At 42.8% G+C, this 27957-nt stretch overlaps 3 protein-coding genes across 4 annotated transcripts in view; all 3 read left to right on the plus strand.

Annotated features, from left to right (window-relative positions):
• The first annotated feature begins 1333 nt into the window (after positions 1 to 1333).
• Positions 1334 to 18793, plus strand: LOC139282663 (apical junction molecule ajm-1-like). 2 transcript variants are annotated; one of them, XM_070902482.1, is made up of 10 exons: positions 1334 to 1457; positions 3585 to 4610; positions 5510 to 7559; positions 14684 to 14787; positions 15458 to 15554; positions 15776 to 15920; positions 16086 to 16228; positions 16346 to 16545; positions 16656 to 16741; positions 17856 to 18793. In XM_070902482.1, exons 2-9 carry the CDS (start codon positions 3595 to 3597, stop codon positions 16729 to 16731), a joined length of 3831 nt encoding a protein of 1276 aa, XP_070758583.1. In that variant the 5' UTR covers positions 1334 to 1457; positions 3585 to 3594; the 3' UTR covers positions 16732 to 16741; positions 17856 to 18793. The 2 variants fall into 2 exon arrangements, with proteins under 2 accessions (XP_070758583.1, XP_070758582.1); XM_070902481.1 differs by having other exon boundaries at positions 16095 to 16228.
• Positions 18794 to 19288: 495 nt separating this feature from the next.
• On the plus strand, positions 19289 to 21196 carry LOC139282701 (beta-crystallin B3-like). The gene is made up of 6 exons (XM_070902541.1): positions 19289 to 19408; positions 19788 to 19869; positions 19978 to 20093; positions 20223 to 20355; positions 20433 to 20575; positions 20707 to 21196. The coding sequence occupies exons 2-6, from the start codon at positions 19795 to 19797 to the stop codon at positions 21029 to 21031; spliced, it is 792 nt and encodes a 263-aa protein (XP_070758642.1). The 5' UTR covers positions 19289 to 19408; positions 19788 to 19794; the 3' UTR covers positions 21032 to 21196.
• A 1230-nt stretch (positions 21197 to 22426) lies between these two features.
• cita (citron rho-interacting serine/threonine kinase a) overlaps positions 22427 to 27957 on the plus strand; it is a 35207-nt gene continuing 29676 nt past the window's right edge. Inside the window, exons 1-7 of the mRNA XM_070902373.1 lie at positions 22427 to 22528; positions 22666 to 22807; positions 23309 to 23484; positions 24729 to 24830; positions 27070 to 27212; positions 27572 to 27665; positions 27739 to 27945. Coding sequence (XP_070758474.1) covers positions 22427 to 22528; positions 22666 to 22807; positions 23309 to 23484; positions 24729 to 24830; positions 27070 to 27212; positions 27572 to 27665; positions 27739 to 27945 — 966 coding nt within the window. The remainder of the gene's footprint in view (positions 22529 to 22665; positions 22808 to 23308; positions 23485 to 24728; positions 24831 to 27069; positions 27213 to 27571; positions 27666 to 27738; positions 27946 to 27957) is intronic.

Below are 27957 nucleotides of genomic sequence, written 5' to 3' on the forward strand. Positions count from 1 at the left end.
ATAATTGTAACAACCCAAGCCAGCCCCACACGCACACACACACTTTCACAAACACACACACACACACACACACACACGGGTGAATAAACCGAAGAAGTCTTATTTCTCAGATTTGCTAAATGTCAAAGATCATGTCACTTTGTGCGGTGTTTTCTGTCCCAATTCGCAGGCCACGCAAATGAACGCAGAAAAGTCCCAGGTGTTATGCAAATAAGGGATCAGTATGTGAGAGCTGATGGGCACTTCCTGCTGTTAAGATGCGGCAGGTCGCCTCAGCACTCTCCATAAAGCGGCAAGAGCTGCATGGATCCAATTCCTTTTCACTTTGTGTGAAGTGCCCTTTCGCCGCAGTCAGAACCTGTTTAACCAGTCAATTGAGCAGCGTACTTCCGTCAAGCTACAGTTAATTTACAGACAATTCCCGGTCCTAATTTTACAAAATAAAACAACGTACTGTCGTACTTTCCAAATTTACAGTCCTGATGATATTTCAAATTATGGTGGGTCACTTCAGCCCATTCATTGAGTTCATTTTTTGTATTTTCTCAGCTATATATAAGCATACAGACAGGCCTATATTTTCAAATTGATCACTTACCTTGGATTAATTGCCATACAGCAGCAGCATTTTCATGCTTATTACAATTGTTCAGTTACACCCAAAGCTAACACTTGACAAAAGTTGGCTACACTAACTCAGGAAACCAGCATGCAAAGCATTTAAGTTACCTCCCATTATAATTAACACATTTTACTGTGAAATGTGCAAAAACGCCACAGTAAAGTAAGGTAACTTAATCATAAGTACACTAAGTAAATGAGTAACTGATTTCATCATATTTTCTTCTGGTCGGTCAAGGACGTTTCCACTGCAATAACAGCTTCACAATAGACAATACTCTGTCATATTGAATATTTTTTTAAACATATAGAAATGACCAGATTGCAGTTTTAAGAGAGAAAATAAACACACACTTGACATTTGGAAGTTCCTCTTAGGGCCCCTTCAGCAGGGCCCTTATCGGCTCTTTAGTTGTACTGCCCAAACTGAAATCACGCTGTCTGTTTGAGCACACTTTATAATCCAGTACATGGCGCCACAGCATCTTCAGTGATAGTCTTATGTACGGTATATAAAGCATATCTCTCAGCCATACCAACTTACTTTTTGTTGTGCTTTTATTTTGAAGAAACAGACGCCACTTCCTGTCTAGTCGTGTCTCTCCGCGTGTGACTTGACCCCGGAGCAGCGTGGCTCGACCTGTGGCGGGCGGAGGGAGTGTCTGCTGGGTGGAGGAGCAGTCTGACGTCTCGTTAGTGTGAATGACTTGGGAAAAAACACTGTGACAACAGCTCAGCGGGCGAGACGGTCGCGGAAAACTGAGGAACGATTTTCTTTTGTAACTTCTTCCCGCTTCCTTCCTTCCTCCACCTGTATGACTGCGTGAAGACAAAAGGTAAAAAAAAAAACAACAACTTTATACCGCTAGCGAAATGTACAATGTACGTTGGAAAAGTTCATATAGCAAGAGCAGGTGCACCATCTTTATGACTATGTTTCTGTAACGTCAACATTTGGGTAACATTATATATTTTGACTGTGAGTATCCGCATCCTTACAGAAGAGTCGTTCACGAGACTTACGTAAAGTTACATACATTTATCTCAGTTTCCTTTGTCCAGCTGCAGAGGACACACTGCTGGTTCAACGACTGCGAGTTCACTGTTGACGCGTTTATTAGTAACTTATTAACAACCCGTAATGAAACATATGTGTTGATATAACGTTCATTTCACCGTTTATTTAATGTGTCCTACAAGTCATTACATCGCGATCTTTCGGTTCTCTGAGGACTGGACTGGCCACAAACTACTGGTTACTACTGCTCACAGCATCACTCAAAGAAGTAAATGAATAATACGGTGGACCTGAAAGGGAAAGGTACCGAGTGTAACGTTTGACATGGCGGGGTCAACAGGCACTAAAAGGCAAACAGAGATAAAGAAACAAAAATCCCACAAGCTGCAAGTGCTGCTGCAGAATGATTTTTCACCGAGTCCGTGAGTGTGGCCTAAATAAGCAACAGAAATCAATCTGTCGACTGCAGCTTTATCTGCAAGACACTGTTTGTTTCTCAGGAATCCAGCTGTTGGGAAAAAAAGAGGAGGAAAACAGACACAAACGAGACACATTATTTAACCTCCCTGGAGTGGTGTACACAGCTTTAGGAGTCCACTATATCATGCACACCCAGAGGTGCTGTGTGATTGAGCAATGCAGCTAATGCACACACTTGAGTGTTGTCTGGAATCAAAACAGTTCATGCAAACCAGCTGTGGATTGATAATGTGAGAGTGACACAGTCAGTGTTTTGCTGACACATGCATGCACAGTATTAAGCTGTGGGGCGTGGAGTTACTGGTTTGTCTTACAGGTCAAACCAGATGTCATGCCGCCTACAATGCCTGTGGTATCTAGTGTAACAAATTTGGAAACACGACTTTTATCTTTTTTTCTCACGGTGTGTACATTGTGACTTTTTTTTGTGGGATGGGTATTAGTGTTGACAAAAATGTGACTGCACACATAGACGCCTGATTTATCTTTTAGTGGTTTTCAGTTGGAGATCTGGTGTGATTGTGTGTTTCCTGCAGACTGTATTGTTGATGATGTGTGTGAGATGAGTCATCAGGCCTGCTCCAGCAACTGACAACATGTCTCCTATCTGCCTGTTTTGAGCTGTATAGCAAAATCACATATTATAACAGTGTAATATCACACTTCATGTCTATAAATGTACTTTTTTAAGACTTTGCTTGTACAATTCTTGTGTAAAATGCATTATCACCTAATCACATAACTGCAGCTGTTTGCTTGATGGATGCACTTTGAGGTGATGAAGTTATCAAAAATCCCCATCAGAAGGTTATTAACCTGTTATTAGTTAGATATGGCAAAGATGTTTTGGTAGATACAATCTTGAAAGGGTCTGTATTTTGAAATAATAAAATGTAGTCCATGTTGCTTGCAGCATAAACAAATAGTTTGTCCTTCAATTGTGACTGGCCAGGCAAAATAGGGACATATTAATGACCCATTCTATGTACGACCTCTCTCTATTAATTTAGATTTTCATTAAGTCTTGGACATCATCAATCAAGATGTGCCCTCAGAGGCTTCTTGCAACATTACAATTATCCCCAGGCTCAAAAAATGACAGTGGAAGGTCAGATCATGATTATGAGGGAGACACTGGATGTTTAAATGGTGTAATGTTGTAGAAAAGCCCATTATTTGTCAACACGTCTTTTGTTATTTGTAGCTTTTTTAAAATGAGGTAAGAAAATAAAGATAATGCCATCAGGAAGACCTTTCGAAGTTTCTGGTCTTTGTTTAGTTTGATTGATTAGTTTCTCTTTGCTCCTGCAGACGTAATGTGCTTTCAAAAATCTAAACCGACCAGACGCATCCAGTCTTCTTTGTAACAACATAACCAACTGGCTGCGTCTCGGCTGAGAGTGTTTTTTCAATGTAAACATGTAGCTTGCTGTATGTAAACACCTCCTCTCCTCTCCTCTTTCAGCGACTCAGTTATGGAGAGCTCCGTTGAGGCTTCCCAGGCTGGTGGCACCTCAAAACCCAAGCCAGCTCTGGCCCCCAAACCCCGGCTCACTCCCAAGCCTTTCTCTCTGCAGAAGAACACCACCATTCGCTCCATCCATGCCCCAAGGACAGTCCCTGCAGCCTCTAAGACAACAGCACAGCGGTCTGGAGAACCTGAGGCCATAGGTGTCCCCAAGCCAGCTTTGACCACCCCTGCTCAGCAACCCCCCCAGCCACCTGCCACCTCTGATTCCAAACACAGCCCTGTAAGTGTGCTCACCAAAGACCAACCAGAAACAACCAAAGAAAGTAAAGCAAGTCCACATGGAGAGAAGACTCTTGAGTCTAGTGTAGGAAATTCAGATCCAGCCGCACAAACCACTCCACCCAAAGAGACCCCCAAGTCCGAGCCAGTCCAGAAAGACGATGCCATCCAAACAAACCACAGAGCGTCCACAGATATCGTAACTAACCCAGAACAGGAAGACAGGAAAAAGAAAGAAGATGTAACTGAGACCTCTGTGGTCCAAAAGCTTGAAGAATCAGGTGGTGATGTGTCCTCTACAGCCAATCCAGCATATCGATGGGGCAGCACCAGGAAGCGCCTTTCCACGGAGCTCACCTCGAAGTTTGAGTCCGCTGGCCTGTCTCTGCCCCCCCAGCCGAGTATAACCATCTCCACAACCAGCGCCAAAGATGACGAGAACAAGCCAGAGTCTTCGGATCCAGAGCCGAGCCAGACAACATCAGAGCCGTCAAACAGAGAGAGTGATGAAGGTGGACTGAAGGAGGATTTTGGTGGAGGAGGCAGTATAAAACGCAGGATCAGTCTTCTGTTTGACTCCTCATCGAGGCCGGAGGTCGTAACGAAGAGAGAGGAGCCAGAAATGATAAATGGTACAGGAGGTGTAAAGGAGAAAATCAAAAACTGGGCCACGGAAACGAGCTCTGAGGGTCCAAAGACGGAGAAGAAGCCTCAGGTTGTACCCCAAAGTCACTCTAAGAGGTGAGTGAGCCTCCTTTCATCTGTGCTGTTTGTGTTTGCCGACGTGTTACAACATGAATAAAAGGAAAAGAACATTCTCTTGCGAGTGCAATCAAGCAAGAGGTTTATTTTAATGTTAATGAGTCATATTATGGTTTGGCCCGGGTTACACTTTTCATGTCAGATTCACCTTTTGTCATCAGATGCAACAGATCCAAATAAAGATGTCTTGACAAACAAACAATGTCCTCACTGTTCTGAAGACAGTTTTAATTGGAACTGTCAGCAGTGTGTTGTGTGGATTAGCCAGAGTAACAAAGACACTGTTTCTGGAAAGAGAAGCTGCTGTTGAATTTTTAAAATGTAAGCTTTCAGTGCTCTGAGCACCACAAATGATACAAATCCACCTCTATTGTGGTGACACAGAGGCAGAAATCTGACAGATATATTTCTCAGAACCTGGAAAATACAACCAAAACAATCTGAATGGCTAGATACAGCTAGAGGTAAGTGAAAGAACAGGGTTTTTTTGTAATTTGGGCGAACCAGCCCTATAAAGGAATAGTTGATTTTCTTGCAGAGAGTTGGATAAGAAGATTGATATCACTCTCATGTCTGTGTGGTAAATATGAAGCTAGAGACAGCAGGCGATTAGCTTTGCTTAACATAAAGACTGGAAACATTGGGAAACAGCTAGCCGGGCACCGTCCAAAGTCATTTAAACTAAAAGAATTAACACATGGAGTCTTCTCTTCTCTTCTTCTCCTCTAACTCTCAGCAAGAAAGCAAATGAGCGTATCAAACAATTTCTTCAATGTGACCTGGTGTGATCAAAGGGGCTTGGATGTGTTGAAATGACAGATCTGAGCACTGCCATTGATCTGTCATTTTTCACCTTGAACTACCTTTATGTTCCTCAGCTATGAGCCAGCGACTGCTCCAACACCCAAAATGCAACCCGTTGAACTACCTGCAACAGGGACATCCGGTCAGGCGGTGGATCTTCCTTCAGAGGTCTCACCTGGTGAACAACACACAGAGACCCCAATGGAAACATCTAATGGTGCACTTACTGAAGAGAAGCCACTGGAAAGCTCAAGAGAGACATCAGGAGAGCACACACAGAGTGAATCAACAGAGGGTGATGTCCCACTACACAATAATCACATCCCATCTACAAGCCACACTGCTGCTGATGAGGGAGACGCTGAGAGTGAAACGGCTCAGAATGCTCCAAAGAGGGACAATGTCAAACGCCGCTCTGTCCGCTTTGGTGTCGTGGAGAGAGATGATGGCGGGCCTCCAGTGATCCTGGGCTCAGATCCTGAATCCAGCACAGAAGAAGAAGATGCTTCTGAGGATGAAGCTGAGGAGGACATTCCTGTTTCAGTGCCTGTCTCCAACAGAGCAGGAGTTCTTCAGAAGAAGGCAGATGAGGCGAAAGAGAAAGAAGAAGAGCGACTGAGACATTTGGAATTCGAAAGAAGACGGAGAGCAGAGATTGAACAGGCGAGACTTAAGTTAGAGGAAGAGCGTAAACAAAAAGAAGAAGAAGAAAGGGAGAAAGAAAAGGCTAGACAGAGGGATGAGGAGGAAAGGGAAAGAGAGAGGCTGAAGGAGGAGGAGGAAATGGAGAGACATAAGAAGGAGGAATGGGAGAGAGAAAGGTTGAAAGAAGAGGAGAGGGAAAAGGAAAGGCTGAGAGAAGAAGAGATGGAGAGGGAAAGAGTGATGGAGTTGATGTGGCAGAGACAGAAAGAAGAGGAAAGAGAGAGGGCGAAACAGAAAGAGGAAAGACTTAAACAAGAACGGGAGAAGAGGGAAAAAGAGAAATTGAAGGAGGAGGAGAGGAAAGAGGAGAGACTGAGGGAGGAAAGAGAAAGACAGAGGCTGAGAGAGGAGGAGAAGAGATTGATTGACGAACACGAGGAACACAGATTGGAGAGAAAACTGAGAGAGGAGGAAATGAATCAAGAGAAGCAAAGAGAGGAGGAGTGGGAAAAGGAGTGGGTGAACAAGACAGAGAGGTTGAGAGGAGGAGAGGAGGAAGAGAGGGAAAGAGAGAAGCAGATGGAGCTGATGTTGCAGAGGCAGAAAGAGGAGGACAGGGAGACGGCGAGACAGACAGAGGAGAGACTCAGACAAGAGGAGAGGGAGAAAGAAATATTAAGAGAGGAGGTGGAGGAAAGAGAAAGGGAGAAGCAAAGGAGGCTGAAGGAGCAGCAAGAAAAAGAAGAAGAGATAGAGAGAATGAGGCAAATAGAAATGGAGAAACAGAGAGAGGAGCAGAGAAGGGAAGAGGAAAGGAGGAGACAGGTGGAGCAAGAAAGAGTGGAGGAGTTGGAGAGGAAAATGCGAGAGGAATTGGAAAGAAAGCGAGTACAAGAGCTGGAGGAAAAGCTAAGAATGGAGGCAGAGAGAGAAACGGATGAGTTGACCAATAGGGAACGAGAGAGCGCGGTGGACGAAGCAGAGCCAGATTTAATCAGCCTTGACTCTGAAGATGTGCCTCAGAAGTCAGAATCACCAGATCCCCCCTCAGCAAAAACTACAGAGAGTCAAATCGAAGTGGTCTACGATGACTTCTCTGTCAGGCCGCCAATGATCAAGGTGGATTTTGATGATTTTTCAGTTAAACCAAAGAGATGGGGCTCACAGGCTAAAGCAGAAACTTGTCCGGTCATTCAGAGCTTGGCAGCAGACCCTGTGGATAAAGAGGATGTGGAAGTGCTGGTGCCCCTGAACACCAGCCCTTTGGAAAACAAAGTGCCAGAGCAGGTGGAAAAACCAGACAGCCCAGAGCCTGCTTTAGCCCAGGTAAGGCCAGAGGAAGAAGAGGAAGAGCAGAGGCCAGAGAAGGACCAGCTCATCTCCATGGATGTGGAGGAAGAGGTTAAGGAGACGGAGAGGGAGGAAGAGGTGGAGGAGGAGACACAGGAAGATGAAGTTGAAGAAGAAGACAAAGAGGAGGTAAATGCAAAGTCCCATTTGGTTGGAATGCAGCTTGATTTTCTTCCATGCTTGATAGATGTTGTGAACACCAGCACTCTTATATGAAAGGGTTAATTGTTCAGTGACACAGAAAGGGTGAGGTTAAGAACAGAGAGACAGGAGCGTACATGTACATGTGGTTATTTCACCCCTGAATCATTTCAGCCTGGCAGCCACACACGCCTCACCTGCACACACACACATTGCCATTCCTTTAGCACGGGGGAAAAACATCTTGTTATACTTGCTTCAGCCTGATTAACTCACAGCTCAAGAACTTGTGTTTGTGCGTGTATGTGTCTGTGTGTGTGTGTGTGTGTGTGTTTGTGTGTGTGTGTGTAAGTGTGACATTGAGTAATGAAACAAGCATGGCCTGAAATCTACATCTACGTGCCATGTGTCAGTAGTCTGCCTGCAAGAGCTTGTTACAATAAAAAGATATAAGAGAAAGAGTTGACTTAGGAGGTGTGACGATGAAAAGACAGCTGTGAATGTGCTCTCAAATTACTACCCCTGAAGATGATATGTCGGGGGGGGGGGGGGGGGGGGGGGGGAGTAAGACGGACTTTCTTCAGTTTTGTGCAAGGGTAGTTTCAGTCAATTTACTCTTAGTTCCTAACGCATTTTCTAAATCTTACAGGCAGCTGTAACAGTACATCAGATTGTATGCACTCTTATGTCCGGTGGTGAATGTATGCACATGTGTGGTTATGACAGCAAGAAATCTAACAGGAAGTGAGGTTACAGCTACCTCTGCAAAATGTCTATTACATTGATTTTGTTCTTTTTGGTGCATAGAGAAAACATTTGTTTTCAAAGTCAAAGGCAGTTTAAAAGAAAAAAGATATGGCAAATGAAGGAGGGATGGATTATTTCACATGGGCACCTTAGATGGGTTACCTCCAGCAGCTATGGTTGAGTCTTAGCAGATAGAAATGTTACCTAATACGTGCCAGTGGTTTTGCAGAGAATAGCAGAGCCAGTTGAGCAATTTGCACCTCTGGGAGGGTTCCACCTTGTATGTTTTAGATTTATTTTTGATTGTAATGCAGTAAGCTAGCCTCTCCCATTGCAATAGTTGGCTGCATTGACCACTATTTACTGATTTAATTAGGTGGGTGTTATGGGTGAGCAATATGATAATATGTACCATGAGACAAGATAAATTTGTCATCCATCGGACATTTTGCCATAGCTATCCCTTTAACATCTTCTGTAGTCTTTATGGAAAAAAATGATTTTTGTATGATTTTTGCGTCAATGTGATGAAGTACTTTTATGGTGTTTAAAGGTAAAGTTTGGCTCTTTTGGGAAAGATGCTTATTCGCTGTCTTGTCGAGAGTTAGATAAGAAAATTACTTTTTTATTTTTGTCTGTATGATAAATATGAAGCTGGTGCCAGCAGTTAGCTTAGCTTAGCATACAGACTGGAAAAGGGGAAACAGCTAACCTGGCTCTAGTAACAAAAGGTAACAAAATCTGCCTACCACCCCCTTTAATGCTTGCTACTGAATACTTTATATCTCACTTAGACAGAGACTAGTTGTTTCCCCCTGTTTCAAGTTTTTATGCTAAGCTAAGCTAACCTTTTGCGGTTGTACAGACATGAGAGTGGTATCAATCTTCTTATCTAACTTTCAGCATGAAAGTGAATAAGCTTATTTCCCAAAATGCCAAACTATTCCTTTAAATCACTGAATTAACCAAAAACAGACCTTCCTGTCTGTGTATGTCACCCATTATAAGTTCCTCAACTGATTTTCAAGAAAATGTGTTATATCAAGATTGTATTGATTGCAATATTAAAAAAAAGTTACATATACTGTGATAGGGCATCTTTTCCATAGTGCCCACTCCTAATTCTACTTCCTGTACAATTTAAAAACATTTAGCTGATTTGTGAATATAAAAACTAACTTGTTATCAAATGGCTAACAATAAATGGCTACATTTCATCAACCTTTTATAATTCAGGCATCAATTTGAAGCTTGTGTTCAATTGTAGGTTGTTAATTTGTAGAGATGTGACTCATATGAGGTGTATATTTTAGCCTGAAGCTGGAGAACCTGTGAGTGTTGGTGACTGAAACCTGACAAATTAGACAAGCATGAAATGTTTATTAGTGCTGCTATGCATATGGTAACATACATAAATATGATGACTGCTTCTATCACAAAGTTTATCCCCTGCTTCAGTTGATTCACATTCAAAGTCCATTGAAGTTGTTATACAGCTGCAGTTAACAAACCATGTCTGAGCGAACAAATAAACAGGAGTGTAACAGTCAGCCAATGTTACTGGGACATTTTAGGCACCTTTAGCATTGTTCCCCTTGTTATAAATAAGTAAATGAGTAACAGACTAAAGTTTGATCACAGTCTAACAACACACCTAAAGAAAGCCTACGTACCATATAAAGTGCAAAGTCACGTACATTATATAACAAAATGAACATCTTGCAACAGACATGAACATTAAAAATCTGACACAAATCAATTCAAGATGATTGGAGCAAATAGTGGTGGTCGCACCTAATTAGAGCACATCAGAGTGAATGAACAGCTGACAGGGCCACGGCAGTCAAGACAGATCCGCTCGTCACCTGTTCGAACATGCAACATTTTTGCAGAGTTAATGAAAACACTGAACTCCGGAGCCCTGAACTGTGTGAGTGCATGTGTGCGTCTTTGTGATGTTGTGTCTCTGTTTGCTGCGTGCATGCTTCAGCAAACAAACCAACCCACAAAGCCTACTGTAAGGGGGGCACTGTACATAACCTCTGGCTGCTGTAAGGCCATTGGTACTGAAGCTTTGTTAGTCATGACTGTGTGAGAACAGCCCTGTTGTCACCACTGAGTGGCGCTGCTGCTCTTAAAAATTGCACTTCCTTATTCTGCACCACACAAACAAGTTTCGTCTCGTGTGGACGTCCACCTTACACTGCTGTAATATGGCCACTACAACACAAAACAGTATAATCTAATAAATGCAACATAATCTTTTTATGCACACAAGCAAACCTCCACGGCAAAGACACTATTGTGAGGCTGAGAGAAAGCTTTTTATTTTGACAGAATGAGGAGAATGTTTACTGGGCAAACACAAGCTGTGCAGCCAACCGTGCACCTTCATTCAGGCTACTGACTAAAAGACAGACAGACGGACGGATGGATGGATCTGGTAGTGAGAAGGTGCTATGTGGTCATCATGCCCTCATTTGGATCTGGTCAACAGGGCAGCGTGTCAGAATCACCATACATGGTGCCCCTCTTTCTCTGTCTCTCTACTCAATCTCTCCACCCCGTTTTGAGAGAGCTTGTCACCCCCCTGATACACACACACACACACACACACACACACATTTTCTGGCTCACATAAGACACACAAAAGAGGATGGGCTAAGCCATGGACAAGAAAGTCCATTCTTTCTGTCGTCTTGTGCTCCCTGTTGCTCAAACTTTCTCTCAACTTTCCACACGTCTTCCTGTTCTTTCCACTGCCCTCTCTTCTCACAAAGAGCTGGTTCATTCAGCTACCTGCATTTACCTACGGGGAGAGAGCAGCGGAGGGAGGTACAGAAAGCACCTTGGCCCAGCCTGCCGCACCTTCCTTCCTTCCCTCGGGATTTTCCACATCTGAGCACAGACCTCCGCATTGTTTTGACGTTCTCTGAAATCACACAGGTCTGGAGGAGATAAAGGGGTGATCTACCTCTCTGTACCTGGCTTTGGATGTTTGGAGTGGCAAATATTTCCCACGCTGCTTTTTTTTTTTCGAATGGAAAATGGGAGTCGCGATGTGAACTGGGACGTAGGTACACAAGCAAACAGGCTTGACTGTGGCAGAACAAGTTTCAAAAGAGAGGCAGGGGGTGCACATGAAAAGAGGTAATCGTTAAAATTGTTGTGTGCGGGAGTAGCAGCTGCTTTGCTATTTTTTTACTTCCAAAGTTGTGGCAAAGGGACTTCTGTCAGAGTTTTTTTTAAACGGATGATAATGTGATGATGGGATAGTCTTTCTTCGGGACGCTGCTGTTTGGGATGTCACATCCATCACAGTGACTGTTGCAGTGGAATAGTGTTGTCATAGTGCAAACACATGGCTGGTCAGACTATTTACTTCTTTGCTGACAGCTAATAATAGACTGTTCCAGGATGTTTGTGTGACCTGAACCATAAAAATATGGAGAGAGAGGATGGATCCCACTCAGATGAAAGATGGACTGTGTCTTGTTTTGTATGACGCCTTTTTACAAAAGATGATTTGCGCTCTCTTTACCTTCTGCTTGCTGAAAATGACAACTGAAAGCCAGATTACAGACCCAGCTTTCTGACTCGCCCACAAAATCCCTTCATCTCTCACAAAGCTGAACCTCAGTTTCTCTGGTGACCCAGTTCCCATGGTGACCCTAGTGCCTGGACGACCAGCTGTGTGAGCTTTTCCAACCATGCAGTACTTGGGGGGGAAACTGTCTGCCGCCCAGCTGCAGGTGGCGGGCTGGGTGGGCAGCGTGCGACATTCCTTGCAAGGGGCTCTGGAGCTGGTGTGGGGCGTCGCGGAAGAGAAGCAGGAGGGGGAAGAGGAGAATAAAGAGGAGGAAGAAGGAGTTGGAGATGGAGAAGGAAGGTTTCAGAGAGCCATGTCACCTCTTCGTAGCTTCGCCAAACGTGGCAGGAGATCCCTGCGTCGCTTCTCCGTCAGAAGTCGTCAGACTCTGCAGAGGAGAGCCACTGAAACCTGCTCTGTAAGATCTGATACAGTAGCCCAGTAGATGTCAATGAATGCTCTGAAATGTTCTGTTCTCATCAGATCCAGGGCAAGTCTAATGAATAGAATTGCTTAATCACAATCAGATTTTACATTAATACCCTTTAAAGGCTTGGCTCGTTGACATTGGGTACAGTGATAAATAAATATGGCAGCTTTGAGGGCGTAAGCGTTTAGGTGCATTTTACAGTTTGCACCAAAGCTCCATGTATCCCAAGTAACTCATTCCCTAGTCTAATGTTTCCCACAAACGTGTTAACAGATAACAATGCAAATGTAGAAAGGGAGTGCAGCCGGCAGTGGCAGTCTGCTTCAGGAAGGACACTGTTATCTGATAAAGTTGTCCGAATGTAGGGTTGTATCAGTGTATATGCATGCCCTTCCCCTCTGTGTCTGTGGTTTGTGTCAGAGATAAAACAGAGGACCATAACAAAGTGTGACAACAGTTAGACAAGGTTTATCCAAGTGTGTCTGTTTGTGTCTGTGCCCTCTGTATCTGTGTCTGCCTTTTGTTCTACAGGAAATATGCTGCCAAAAATAGCAGGAGAGCAGATACATATATCTGTTTATTTTAATCCCCTTACGGTACATCTTATCATCATCGGCGTTGGCGATAAAACAAATGTATCTTTGGGTGCCAACTGCTGTTTTTGAGACATACACATGCTGAAGTCAATCTTGGTTGTCTTGAAGTGTTTACTGTGGCTGCTGCCTGCATGTGAGTGTGTGTGTGTGTGTGTGTGTGTGTGTGTGTGTGTGTGTGTGTGTGTGTGTGTGTACATATATGGAACCTGCAGGCTATTTCCACTTTAAATTTGATGATCCATCACTTTCCTTTATTAGAGGTGATGTTTCGTTGACAGTCTTCATCTATTATTCTGGATTAGAGTCTCGGTTAGTTGTTCTTGTGGCATCTTTAAGATGTTTTCCTCTCCACTACACCGTAAACAAGCTCTCTTACACATTCCAGTGACCGTGACAAAAATGAGATGTAGGTAGACTATAATAAAGCAGACTCTGTCCTGACTTGCACATCCTCTGCCCTCCCCGAGCATACTGTACTGGTACACGCTCACATGTACAGGTTTATTGCAGTTTAGAGGTGGTGGTGAAGTTTTTAAAGAATCTGTTTCTTATGTGTGCACGTATAGAGGTTGTTGTTGAGTTGATGTTGTTTTATTGTTTTGATTAATTCATCAATTTTGTTTCCAGCCACAGCAGGCAGGTGTTTTATGCAAAAACGCTCTGATGAACCCGTAGGCGTCCAGGAATTGAGCGAAACTAAGCAAGTAAGCTAAGTGAGGGTGAGGGAGACCCTTTCTCCAAGCTTATTCTGAAGGGAGGCCCTCAGTCTCAGACTTTGAAAACCGTGGCACTCACCAAATATGTAAGTTAACATCATTAAAAACTTTGAGAGCTTCAGTGGCTAGGACAGATTCAGGTAGAACGGATTCAGTATAAATGCATGGTGGTGTCTCTGTTTGAACAGACTTTGTTTTTTTATCTGCAACCAAACACAGTCTGGTTGTAGGAAAATCACTAGAGGCCTATTCATTCATGCTGTGATGCTGCCAGATAACAGGCATTGTGCAAATGAAGCTCCTCCATGAGTCCTGAGTAATAAAGGGACCTGTGTAAGAGATGAGATGTGTACGAAACCACCACACGGAGGGCTGGGGTGTTTACTCGAGTGTTGTTCTGTATCCAGGTGACAGTATCAGAGATTGACACGAGACACGAGATTGGGATGTGCCCCTTGACGAAATGTGAAGTGAGCTTAAAGGAATGTTTGCGAGGAAGTGTACAGTAGTTGCTTTTGTTTGTGTGTGTGTGTGCACCCATGCATTCCAGCATGTGGGCGTGACAACATGAGTGTGTTTGGTGTGTCTCTGTGTAGGCACATAGGTGTGTGTGTGTGTGTGTGTGTGTGTGTGTGTGTGCGTGCATACACATGCTCATGGTGTTTATTGAGGACAGCCCAGCCTCTGTGACCGGCTCATTAAAAGATGCATGCTTGGCTGGTCCTTAGTCCTCCCTCCCTCTGTATTTAGTGATCTTGGCCCAGCACACAGTCCATTTTCTCCCTGCGTCAGCTCCACAATGTGAAGTTCTAATGTGCAGATTTACAAAACAGAAGATCATTTACATCATTTGATTTTATATGATAAATCAGGCGATCCAACAGAGAGAGTAGTATTGGTAGATATCTGCACATGCTTAACATATAACCAATATATCCCACAATATCAAATGCTTCCTTCATGTTTTATCTGGTTCTGTTGTATCATATGTTTCCATGCTCATTTAATGTAATGTCTGTCTTTCTGTCTCCCAGGTGCAGGTTAACAGTTATTGCACAAACGGAGACACTGTTGCTCTGATAGACACTGAGCCCGACCAGCAGAATGAGGCCTGTGAAGAGACATCTGGAGTTGACAGGTAGAGAAAGAGGTTGCACTATAATACACTGTTAACTACATACTGACATCTGCGTTGTATCTTTACGTAGCTTCATGTCCTTCATCTACCCTGATGGAGACAGACAGGACTGGACAGGTTTAAGTGTCATTCTTTGTACTGAAGGCGTGGCTTCACATTGAGGTGATTTGATTTTGACTGAGCACACCTGCAAATAGGAGCCCTGTAGCTATCTGACATTGAAGTCTTAAAGTAAGTAGCCAGAGGTGCAGTTTGGCTCGGGTTTCTCAGTATGATCAGTGGAGTGTGTAGTGTGACCAATGATAACCGGTGTGACTGTGAAGCCAGAATGACTTTTCTGTTCTTCAGTTTTTTGTTTTACTTTAAATCTGTGTGGGATTTGGACTTTGCAAAGACAAAGTTTAAATATTCAACCTAATGAGACAATTTCTATTTTTAAACATAAATCCTGTGACAACATAACCCAAGTGTAGCTGCACACTAAAATGTGATATCAAGTATTTTCAAGAGTTGAGCTCCCTGTGCCCCCTTGTGGTTAATAGAGCACAACACAGAAACTGAGAAGAGTGGTGCTTTGTGACTAAAATGACTCGTGAACCTGAATTGACAGCATTTAAACAATACCCTTTGCATTCAATCTGTGATTTTAATTAGCTTTCTTTCTCTTCAGTCCAAAGCCCGTCCCTGACCAATCTCCTGAAGTCTCGTCTGAAGACGTTGATACCCATGATTTTCACCAAGAGGCAGAGCCGGCTCCATTCCCTGAGGTTGGTGATTCTTTCTTTCTAATCCTCCCACCCTTTGTGAATGGTGATAGTTGACATCATCAGCTCCCAGCATTAACATGTTGTTTGGTTGTTGCTTTGCATACCTACCTGGGAATTTATGCACTTGTATCTGCGTTGTTGTTGTAGTGTGATGGTGTGTGAAGACAGTGTATTCAGTTCTGTGTGTGTGTGTGTGTGTGTGTGTGTGTGTGTGTGCACAGAGCTCCACTCCTCTCCTTGACACCAGTGCACAGAGATCGAAGGCAGATCTGGGTAAGAGGCGAATTCGAACGCGTCCATCACGCTCGCTCCGTGGAAGGTTGGCTCCAACAGAAAGCCCAGATTGGAGGACCCGTGACTCCACAGGTTATTACTGCATGTTATGCAATGTTATCTAATCTACATGGAGGCCTGGAGCTCAGGAGATTTTTACATTTCCAAATAAACAAGCAATCAAATACAACTGTTCCAGGTGAAAAGCAGTCTGGAAATGTTGACTCAATGCATGTTCTGAGTGATCTGTTAACTCCATGTTTTTAGATAAAAAGGAGGCATCTTCTAAGCAAAGGGAGTCAGACTCTGAGGAGGAACAGCCTAAATCGAAGATCTGTTCCCCTCCTCCCACGTCTCAGAGAGTCCCCATGTTCCCTGGTTTGAGCCCTGCAGCATTAATTGTAAGTTCTGTCAGAGTTCAAGGAGAACTTAAGTACACCATGTTCTTTATAATATATAACATGATACAAGCGGGTGGCATTGGACTTTAGTAAAGTGTACTCAACTTACTTCCCAAGGCTCAGTTAAAAAAGAGAACAGGTGGAGGAGGAACCGGAGGAGGAGAGGAAACAGAAGAAGACAAGGGGAGAGGACAGAAGGAAAGTCAAAATGAGGAGGTGACACCATCTCCCTCACAACTGTCCCGCTCTCCTCGCTCTGCCGCTCATCTAGCGGGGGCTGCACGAGTGCTGCCACCCATAGGCGGCACGGACGGAGGGTAAGAAGAGAGCATGACAGCAAAGAAATTATGAGAAAATTCTAAAAGAAAATTTGGTATGCGTTTTATATATGACACTCCTCTGAGCTGTGATTCTGTGTGTCATTCAGGGCCGTCTCCTCCCCCGCTTGGCTGAAAGAGCTCAAGTCTAAGAAGCGTCTGAGTCAGTATGACAGCGAGACTTAGCCACACACAGGTGAGTTATATGGATGAGGTGATAATTGAAATACCAGAGACACAGGTTCTTTGCTACATAATAAAATATAACTTTTAAAATACTTCAAACCATAACTTCTTGCTATACAGAGTTGTTCTTGCTATAGAAAGTCAAGATTATTGTTGTTATTATAGGCTCGTATATAATCAGTATAACACAATCACAAACACTATCAGTTAAAGGTTCCACTCACATTTTTTGCCTTTTTGTAATGCCTAAAACTTTTTCATTTATCAACATACTTCTTTTTTCTTTCTTTTTTTCTCATTTTACCAGCATTCTGAGTTTGTCAAAGACACATGTTAGCTTCTTCTCATATAAAGATGATCCAGTGATCACTACATATTAAAAAATATATATTTTGGATGACTTACCAATTTAGCAACAGAAATTTGGTGCTGGTATTTATAACAGGCACATAGAAGCTTTCCTAACCCAAGAATTGCTTGTGATATATAGAGCATTGTAGGACTTAGCAGGATCAGTCGTAGAGGAGCATTGAGCTTGAAGGTTTTGACATTTTGACATGTGGCTTATGCTCTGAATTACTGTAGGAGTGAAGGCATTATTTAAGAGTACTAATTTGCTTGTGAGTCATAATGCAAGACAGCTGAATAGGTCTGCGATAATAGAAAGCGAATGGTTTAAACTTTCCGGCAACGCTGTCGGGAACGCTCGTGTTATTTAATTCAGACTGTGACTAAACTGACAGCAAAGACAAAAACAGGAAGTGAGCCACAGCTCTGAAAAGGGTTCTCTTATCATGATTAAACTGGTGGAGTGGGTAAAGACAACCTCATCGTACCTGGATGCAGTTTGCTCTGCTGGATGCACTTTTACTTGCCTGTGGAATTGCTGCTTGCAGCTATATTTTGCTCTTTATAGCTCTTTAAAGGGCGTGTGAATGTAACAGGGTTATGGGTTTGAGTGCCACTTGGGTCACCCATGCTAAAAACACTCCTAACACTCCTAGTAGTGTAGAGTACTTACAGATAAGCCCATCCAACAAATGATATGTGATAAATGTTGAATATATTACATAAAGTCGATGGGATTTGGAGATTTGAACTTTTCTTTCTTTCGTTTCCTTTAGGAAACACTGTGCCGTCGCCGTTCAGCAAGAATTGATCCATCTCAGCTGCTGCTGCTGCTGCTGCTGCTGACAGACACCTTGCCATGATTGCTCCACTTTGCACTTAGAGTGCTTTATTTTGGACCTTTACTCAGATATGCAGGAGGGGGAATCAGGCTTTTGCTGAACATAGAGGCCATCAAGAACTTTTCCATCTTGTACATGAAATATGGTGCCAACTAAGGCTATGTGCCAAGACTGTGATGTGTTAATGCCAAGTACATGTTTTATCTACTGTTGTATAGAGGCAAAGTCATGGACTGTCTTATTGTTTGAATGTGTGAGTCCATTATATACTGACATTGACATTGACACACACACACACACACACACACACACACACACACACACATATGTACAGAAAATACTGAATATAAATAATGATTTAATTTAGTTTGAATTGTACAAAGGCCTTTTACATTATCTTTCCAATGACAGATCATCCCAAGTACACCTTTAAGCACTTTAAGAAAAATGATAAGAAATCACCGTCCATATAGTCATACATCTAAGCAATAGAATAATCAAGAACCTACCTGTAGTAACATGGTCAAGGGACTCCTTCTTTTTGTCACACCGTGAATGCCTGTGTTCTCTTTAAAGTAAGGTTCCACAAAACTTAAAGATGCACTTCCTGGTTTTATTAAAATGCCCAATAGCAGGTCAGAACAGTGAGCTGGGAGGACATTTTTTGGGCATGCTATAACAGAATCAGGAAGTGTGTTTTGTAAAAAAAAAAAAAAAAAAAAAAAAGGCATTCACCTGCTGTAGATTCTTTTATGTGCCTTTTTAATGTTCAAGAATGACTGTCACCAATGCCTTAATCATTTATGATCAACATACTGTATGATAAGAGGAAATTGAGGGAATTTTATTAAATCTTTTTCTATGAAATGCAATCGAGAGTGTGTTTTTGATGGGAAACTGCACTCCATAGTGCAAAAGTTAGTGGGGCATGCTTCTTCATCTTCACAGGTCAGTTTTAAGACACAACTTGGAAATAATTGTAACATAGTCTCATTCATGGTCCATTATAAGCATGTTGGATGCAGCTTTTTGGACTCTGGATGAAGAGAAAGGTAAAGAAACAGGTAGAAGACAGGAAACTGGAGAGCAAGATAGCTGGGTGGGGCCAATACTGCTGAGTGAGACTGATCTCTGTTCATTCTCTTGGCAGGCAGTCAGTGCGTGTGCCCACTATAGGATCATGGTCAGGGTGGCAGCATGGGCAGAGCTGGGCAGCGTTTGCCAGTGTGCCAGGGACAGAGGGGCAAGCCTATTGAGAAGCAGTGTGATGGACACAATGGGTGCGACAGACTTGCTGCATCAACAGGCTTTTTGCTGCTGTGGCCAGAAATAAACCATAAATACCCCCACTGGCCTCCACCGACCGCTCGCCAGGCCTCCACACCCACACACACCCTCACACTGAGACAGACAGAAAAGAGAGAAAAGAAAGAGGAAAGACGGAGAGCGTGGCTTGTACGTGGTGCAGTGAAGCACAAGCCAATCAGGTAAAAAAAGAAAGAAATGAAGATCATCCCTCTCTCCAACAGGCCTTTCTCTTTTCCTCTCTCCCTGTCCCCTCTTCTATCTGCATCCAAAGGCTTCCTTCTTAAGTAGCTGTTTGTGTGTGCACTATTGATCTGTTGTTATACAACTGACACAGTTAGGATTTGAGTGTAATAAACAAGTAAAAGTGTGCAAATGTCTTTAGCAATTAGCATTAGCAGTTCTGATAAAAGGAGACATTTCTGTCCCACTTTTGACCATGTTTTTAAGTTTAATAATGTTTTCGTTTATGCAGAAACACACAATTCTCTTCTATGAATTTAACCTAAGAGTAAAAATCTCTGTAATGCCACCACACTATGTAATTGCTGTGCTTTGTAGAGGGAAAATGACAGAACAGCAAGGAACTCCAGACCAGCTGCCTGCAGAGAAGGGCCAAGGAGGGGCTGGAGCCACATATAAGGTACCTAACTGAACAAGAGCTTTGCTGTATGAGTTGAAATGAAAATAAGAAATGGCATGAATTGGGACTTTGCCGACGGTGGAGACACATTGTCCACCTGTCTTGCAGTTGGCGGCTTTTGAGTTTGAGAACTTCCGTGGAAAGAAGGTGGAGTTGTCTGGTGAATGTAAAGATGCATGGGAGAAGACACAGAGAATTGGCTCAATCATTGTGGAGTCAGGACCGTGAGTAATCCAGCTTCCTTTCATCAAGTCTCATAATTTTCGACTGCATCTGCATCCTGTTTTCGTTTCCCCTTGCTTAGGACTTACGTGCGCATTTATATGTCATGTGCATTTTCTCCATGTCATCAGATGGGTGGGGTTTGAGCGTCCAGGTTTTGCAGGAGAACAGTTTGTGCTGGAGAAAGGAGAGTATCCTCGGTGGAGCACCTGGACCAACAGCCAGAGCACCTACAGCCTGTGCTCGTTCAGGCCTCTGAAAGTGGTCAGTGTTGTCAGTGTGTATCTGACCAGATGTAACTACTTTCTGTCAAACATGCTCAAACCTGTTTTTCCCTCCAGGAAAGTGCAGATCACAAGCTGCACCTGTTTGAGAATGCAGGCTTTGAAGGTAGAAAGATGGAGATTGTTGATGATGATGTCCCCAGTCTGTGGGCTCATGGTTTCCAGGACCGTGTGGCCAGTGCCAAGGCTATCAATGGAACGTAAGCTGTAACCTTAAATATTATTCATAGTAGATGTAATTGTCTTGTTTTTAAAGATAATTTAATGAATTTGTATTTTTTTACAAGCATATCGTTATATTGCGTAACCCAGTTCATTCCTCCCTCTGAAGGTGGGTGGGATACATGTATCCAGGCTACAGAGGGCGCCAGTATGTGTTTGAGCATGGAGACTTCAAGCACTGGAATGACTGGGGAGCCACTGCACCTCAGATCCAGTCCGTCCGACGTGTGCGGGACATGCAGTGGCACAAGAGAGGATGCTATATTGCCCCAGCCCCTACCCCTGCTCCTGCCCCTGCTCCTGCCCCTGCTCCTGCTCCTGCCCCTGCTCCTGCTCCTGCCCCAGCCCCAGCCCCTGCCCCTGCCCCTACACCTCCAAATCCCAATCCTAACCCTACTCCCAACCCCAAATCCCAAACTCAACCCCAACCTTAACACCACACCTCCAGCATCTCCTACACCAACTGGGGCAGGCTAAAGGCAGCTGGCCCGTCCCCAGTCTCTCCACTATGCCCCCTGTTAGTCTAGAATATCTGACCATGCTAGTTTGGAAAACTGGAACTGACAATAATGAAACATGTAAATCTGTTGGAAATAAAGGTTTTGGCCCTGATCTGATTTATTATTGCATATTATTTATTATGCGTAAAGGAATACTAGGGAGGTGTTGTTGTGGAGTATTGCAATGATTGCATGATTGTCTGTGAGGCTAATAAGGAGCAATGTCATACTTGCACCAGAGTTAGTCCAAACACACCATACAAGCTGCACCACATGACCTTGTAAAACTGAAAGTGTAAGGGGGTAACAGACTGAATTCGATACTAACTTTCATTATAGCTAATGTTGTTTTCATTATTATTAAAAGAAACAACCATGACTTATCTTAACATGTTTTAAAGAAAATACCAGGCAAAAGGGTCAAACAAAATTATGCCATTGGTTGCTCTATGGGAAATGTAGGATCCAGTGTTTCTGGAGCTTGACTCATGCTAAGGACCAAAAGTCAAGGTATCTTAGCCTGCTGCTTTGATTTTGACCATTCTGTTATTTTTTATTTTTTAATGCATCTCCTGTTAGTCAGCCAACTTTATGTAAGTGCAATACAAGACTGGAATACCCCTGCTTCATACAATATAAAATTGGTTAGACATGGTATTTTAGATCAGCAGCTGTAACTGTCAAATTAAAATTACTCACAATAATCACAATTCATATTATGCTCATAATTTTTTTCCGTTTAAAAATCCTTCTATATGTAAGAACCTTTCATGAGAGTCTGTTTTTGAGGTGATCAACGGGGACAGTGTTGAAACATCAGTCATTGGTTTAAAACAAAGGCTGCACCCAGAAAAGCAGTCATCCAATCAAACGCCACCTTCATTCAGCAGGCTCGAGAGGGAGGCGGCGAACGCGCAAAATTTGAAAGTTCACCGGAAATAACGTTGATCGAGAGGAAAACAGTGTGCTCCGTAGCATGTCAATGTTTCTGTGTTTATTGAAAACTAAATTATAACTACCTGCATGGCAGTCTGGTGAGTAATTTCATACCGTACTGTTTTGTCTGCGTAAATGTAACTGAAGGGCACTCATGCGTGTCGCGTTAACGTTTTTCTTTGTTAGGGAAGTTAGCAAACGCTACCAACGTTAACTTAGCATGCTAAAGGGACGCCTTGTTGACATTTGTTGACAGTTTTTTCGTTGGTCTTTCCATTACCTCATACTACCGTGCTATATATCATTAACCAGTTAAGGCGTTACATTTAAGTACATACTTTCTTTCACTTCGACCTACTTTGTGTCATTCAGGTTGTGTGTTGTTTAGAAGCCATGTTGAAGTTCAAATACGTGAGTCAGGGAAGCCTGAAAACGCTGCCGTCCTCTGCTGACCCCATCACCTGCCGCAGCTCGCGACTCAATCAGTTGTTTCAGGTAAAGTAATGTATATCTTAGGTGTCCTGATGCCATTATCTTTACGCATTGTCTCAAACGCTTTGTACAGTTTCAAACCAGCCGCAGTGACTGCCAGGAGCTGACTTCCTTTTCCTGTGTTTGTTTTTTGTCCTCAGGGCCGAGTCAGCCTGTGTGGGCAGCAGGGAGGATGCACTTTAGGTCGGGAAGAGTTTCTGGAGGCTTTGCTGCTACTCTACCAAGAGTGCGCCTCCCCAGAGCTTATGAGGATACATCATGTGGCCAACTTTGTCAATAAGTGTAAGCATACATTTTACACATTTTTTGTTGTTGTTTTTTTAGGCCGATCCAGTACTTTTCCAGTCACATTAGTTGATACAGTCTGCCTTGTGTCAGTGGATGTAATTGGTTCAGCTTTTAAAACATACCTGTTTTTAGCTGTTGTTTAGCTGTTGCTGTTGCTTTTGAAGACCACAATACTTCTCTTATGTTTCTGGTTCACAGTTTTTACAGTATAAAGTTATAAAGTGACATCATTCTAAAACGAGATCACTAGAATTCAGATTCCACAATTGGCAAATATGGGCCATAAAAACAATATTGATATGTTATTTTCAATTCTTGCCGGACATACTTTATTTATATTTAATACCAATAGAATGTGCATGTAACTGTGTGTCTCCGATAGAATAAGATCTTGTATTTGTGGTATGTTTACAATTTTATGTCCTAAAAGTTGTTTCACTTAATTTCTCAGAAACAATGTGTGTAAAACCTCTGTGTGTTTGTATTGTGAAACAGTTTCTGAAGTGGTCTCAGAGCTGCGAGCCCTGCAGCCTTTGCATAATGACTTTGAGGTGCGTGCAGTGGTGGGTCGCGGCCGATTCGCCGAAGTCCAAGTAGTTCGGGAGAAGGCCACCGGGGATGTTTGTGCACTGAAAGTCATGGACAAGACAGTTTTACGCTCAAAAGAGAATGTAAGCTTCATGTGGTTTTATAAGTTGAAATACTGCAATAGTAGTAAAATATAGAAAAGGAATTTTAGAAAGTTGTTCTCCATTTATTTTACCACCAATCATATGGCTATACCACATGATTGTTTATGGACATTTTTGTATGTCACAGTAGGAAAAACACAGGTGAAAATAATAAAATGAAGGATTGCTGAATTCCATTTAGCTGTTTCAGTGTCAGGGTCCTGGCATGTTTGCTCACTGTCACACTGGCATGATTTACTAGGACACATAGCCATTGTCAGTGTTATTAGTCACCTATGCTGTTCCTGCTGTGACGAGTCACAATGTCTGCGATGGTAAAGGCCTGTTTTGTCTGAGCATTTCTTTCAACCAGCGTCAAGAGCTAAAGCCAAGCTCAGTTGCTGCGAGAGTTGTAATTTCTTCTAAAGGTTCATTAATAACTATAGACACATTTCATATAACCATGTTGTTATTAGTGTTAGTTCAAAGGAACTAAATATTTTTCATTCGATACTGACAAATAATGATCCCCAAATGAAGAGAACAAGAGGATAAATTAAGAAGAAAGGCGTTTACAAAGCAGCAACTGTCGGACTCAAAAAGTTTTACGCAAGTAGTGTTTCATTTTTTCACTATCCTCCATGCAGGCGTCTTACTGTTTATCAACCTAGTTGGTGCTACAAAGTTACAGTCTGAAAAAGGCCCACTGGAGGGTGCTGGAGGGTTGAGTACAGCAAAACAAAATCTGGGTACATTATTTCACAGCTGTGCTCTCTGGCATGTGACTAATAGAACAGATCTCAGTCAGAATAGTACATGAGCTGCGACAGGAAGGGATCTGAAGTGAGCAATACAGTGAACAACTTGTATGAACAAGAAATGGTTTGTTCACGCCACCTGTGACTACTTTGCATAATTTGAATGACGTTCCACTTACAAAACTAACAACATGAACTGAAGTTAGGAAAGGAGGGCATGGATTCTTATTGTCAAAATGTTGGATTATGGTCTCCTATGGTGTAATTAAAACATATTAGAATTACCTTTACAATCTTACATTTTAAGATTACATTTAAACTCCATTGAAGCCCGTAAGATGTTAGCTTCTGTTTAACCTTATGTTTTAGACAGATGCGTTTATGCAGCTGATACACTACTCACAATAACAATATGTGCAGCACTGCTGTTGCATTTATGTAATGTATTTATTACTGCTGATTGCATGCTTTTTCAATTCTTCTCAGGTGGTTTTTCATGAAGAGGAGCGGAGGATCCTGTCTCTGAACAGCAGTCCCTGGATCCCACAGCTTCTCTACGCCTTCCAGGATAAAGAACATGTCTACCTGGTGAGACTGCAGGGTTTTTTTCTGATCTTGAGGCTGGACTAAAATGACTATTTCACAGAATGTTTTGAGTTTTTTTTGCAAATAAACATGGCAAGCAAATAGCACCCACTTGGTGGGTGTATATACATTTTAATACCTAGGGTCATAGTACAGACCTTTATGTAGTTGTATAGGTCTGGACGTTGTCTTTTAACTGAAGTACACGAACTGAAAAGACTTGATGCCACTGTGGTCCCTAGCTGGACCATTGTTTAAAAGAGACTAAACTACACCAGATGGGGGCGCAGTGGTCCCCATTCCACTGAAATGTTATGTTATGGTTTAACATTGTTTGAAGCAGAAGATTCAATTACTATCCATGATATTTTTTTCTAGGTGTGGTGTCTTTACATCTTTGCCAAAACAAGTTAGGTGACCAAAACCACAGTTAGGTGAGAAGAGAAGAAAAACTAGAAGCAGGGGGAAATGGCTGATCTCTTTTAAAAGTCCATGTTCCACCAACTCCAAAAGTGCTGTCACTGGCCCCAGCTACTGTGGCTCAAAAATAACTCCAATGTATGGTATATAAGTTACCTGCTTCTACAACCACTATGTCTTGTTTTCTATTCCTATACGTGTGTTATGCACAGACCTTTTTTTATATAACGCAGTGTACAAGACATCTGTGGTTTCCAGAACGACTAAAAGAACAGTTGGATCAGTCAGAATAGTACATGAGCCGCTACAGGAAGAGACCTGAAGTGAGCAATGAAAGGAACAACTTGTATGTAGAAGAAATGCTTTGAAGTAGGGGGGGGGGGTAGTTAGCCTCTTTCATAAGTGAAAAAAATCACCCTCGAGTGACTTCAATGTTTTGTTGTGTTATCATGTTGCATGTAGCTTGCAGGCTAGTCACCAGTACAGCCCAGGGTCACCAGGGTTTTGTTCAGATTAACAACATTTTTCAATGCTGGCAACTCCACTGAACAAGACCTCTGAGGTGCTGCAGGCAGTTGTTTTGTCCGAGCCATTTCTGCTTAAATTGTGATTGTGGCTAACTGCAACTAAAATCACAATATCACATTCCAGAAACTACGGCAGTGAAAGCTGGCTGAGCTAACGGTTTCCCCAAGCTTCCTGTGTTTCAACTACAAGTAAAACACTCCCAGGATCTCTGTATTTTATGTGGATATATAGAATTAATAGATGATCTTCTCTTTCAATTCTGGTTAAGGTGGTTGTCAGGCATGTTTCCCAAAATGTTAGTGTCCCTCAATGGTCTAATCTTCAGCTGTGAAGCACAGTGGCATTTTTCTCCTCACAAAGAACGTCAAGTGTAATCGTCGTGAAGGCTGTTAACCTCACAACCCGTTAGACTGGCGTAGTATGTAGGAAAAAGCATTTCCTACCTAGCCAAGCCTTATTCTGTGTACTGCCCTTTAGTTTTCTTTCACTCACCCTCTCCTTATACCTGCCCCCTGCATGTATGTCTCCATTCTTCCACCTCCTCTCTTTTCACTCCCCCTCTGTCTCACCCTGCTCCCTAACTGAGCATGGAGGAAAATACAAAGCATCCATCTTTATCCGTATGTCAGAGAGGCACCCAGTCTCCCTGTTGCTAGGTAACACTGGAGAATGCTCCCGTTCATTCAGACTCGCCGACCATTCATGCACCAGGGGCTCTTGCCTGTTATGGCTGTATGGCTGGCACCATATAGCTCAAATCAGCCTGACCAATGCCTTTCGTCTCAGGATGCAGACAGCAGAAAAGAGAACTTGAGTCAAACATGGCCAAGGTTGATTTGTTGATCTGTGTCTCCAAACTTTAAAGGTGCTTTTAATGAGGTATCTCTCTGAGGTAACTGACTGTAAACATGTCTTGTATTAGCCCGTGATCACAGATACACAAGGCTATTTCAGTTATCATTGGGGTATTTTTAGATAATGAGGACTGCAGTATCACACATAAATCTGCAATAGTATCTGGTGTTACATAACTGAATCTATGACAAGGAGAACCACCCTATAAGCTTAAGCTGAATAGAGCTTTGATGTAAGCTCAAACGCATGTCGCTCTATACTTGTTGCTTTGTTTTTCTTTCTAAATATAGGCCTGTTTTATAGGCATTCATAAATGTTTCAACATACCTGTTCATTTTAATCACATTCAAACACACATTCATTCAAATTCCAAGTTGGCCATAGTTTTATGCGGGCAATTTCTGACTGCATACAAATGTGTGTCTACAAATGTCTTCAGGCAATGGAGTACTTGCCAGGCGGCGACCTGATGTCCTTGCTAAACCGATACGAGGATCAGTTTGATGAGTCCATGGCTCAGTTCTATTTGGCTGAGCTGGTAGAGGCCATTCATGCCGTCCACCAGCTAGGCTATGTCCACAGGTAAGACACCAGCTAAGTGTCAAGGCTTTGAGGAATAACATAATTAAGGACGTAGGGCCAGAAATCATAAGTTGGTACTTGTACTCTTACATTCTCACTAAATTTCATTCTTTGTTTGCCTTTTGTTTTTACTTGAAGGCAAAATGCTCATAATTCAGGAAAACATTAACTGGACATGAGAAATGTAGCATTGTAATTTAACCTAGAGCACTGAGTGTGATGTTACGTAATACAAAAACATTGCTGGAGTTTACAAATGTATTCCATTATCATCAGAGCGGCAGACATATTACAGTACTCGGGCAACAAACAGCTCTGTGAAAGCAGTATCAAATCCCTTCTAAACTATCCACTTGCAGAGATGTCAAACCAGAAAACGTTCTCATCGATCGGACTGGTCACATTAAGCTGGCAGACTTTGGATCAGCTGCCAGGCTGACTTCTAACAAAACAGTAAGTAGATTACAGAGTTTGCCCTATGTATTAACTTCAGTGACATCATCGGGTTTTATAAATGCATTTCCAGGTTGCAGCTCCCACAGTGCCTGTTGGGACCCAGGACTTCCTCTCCCCCGAGGTCCTGGCAGCCATGAATGGGGGCTCTCAAAGCACCTACGGGGTTGATTGTGACTGGTGGTCCCTTGGGGTCATAGCTTATGAGATGATCTATGCCAAGTCGCCTTTTTCTGGTGGCACTTCTACCAAGACAATCCACAACATCCTCAACTTTCAGGTACATAGACTG

This window comes from Enoplosus armatus, chromosome 3 (assembly GCF_043641665.1).
Source record: "Enoplosus armatus isolate fEnoArm2 chromosome 3, fEnoArm2.hap1, whole genome shotgun sequence".
Lineage (NCBI taxonomy): Eukaryota > Metazoa > Chordata > Actinopteri > Centrarchiformes > Enoplosidae > Enoplosus > Enoplosus armatus.

What these genes read in the sequence shown, in the direction of transcription:
- LOC139282701 (XM_070902541.1), top strand. Translation starts at nt 19,795, where the DNA reads ATGACAGAACAGCAAGGAACTCCAGACCAGCTGCCTGCAGAGAAGGGC. An exon ending in ATCATTGTGGAGTCAGGACC is followed by an intron (nt 20,094 to 20,222) that starts GTGAGTAATCCA and finishes CCATGTCATCAG; the next exon opens with ATGGGTGGGGTTTGAGCGTC. An exon ending in GCCAAGGCTATCAATGGAAC is followed by an intron (nt 20,576 to 20,706) that starts GTAAGCTGTAAC and finishes CTCCCTCTGAAG; the next exon opens with GTGGGTGGGATACATGTATC.
- LOC139282663 (XM_070902482.1), top strand. Translation starts at nt 3,595, where the DNA reads ATGGAGAGCTCCGTTGAGGCTTCCCAGGCTGGTGGCACCTCAAAACCC. An exon ending in GAGGACCCGTGACTCCACAG is followed by an intron (nt 15,921 to 16,085) that starts GTTATTACTGCA and finishes CTGTTAACTCCA; the next exon opens with TGTTTTTAGATAAAAAGGAG. An exon ending in TGAGCCCTGCAGCATTAATT is followed by an intron (nt 16,229 to 16,345) that starts GTAAGTTCTGTC and finishes TTACTTCCCAAG; the next exon opens with GCTCAGTTAAAAAAGAGAAC.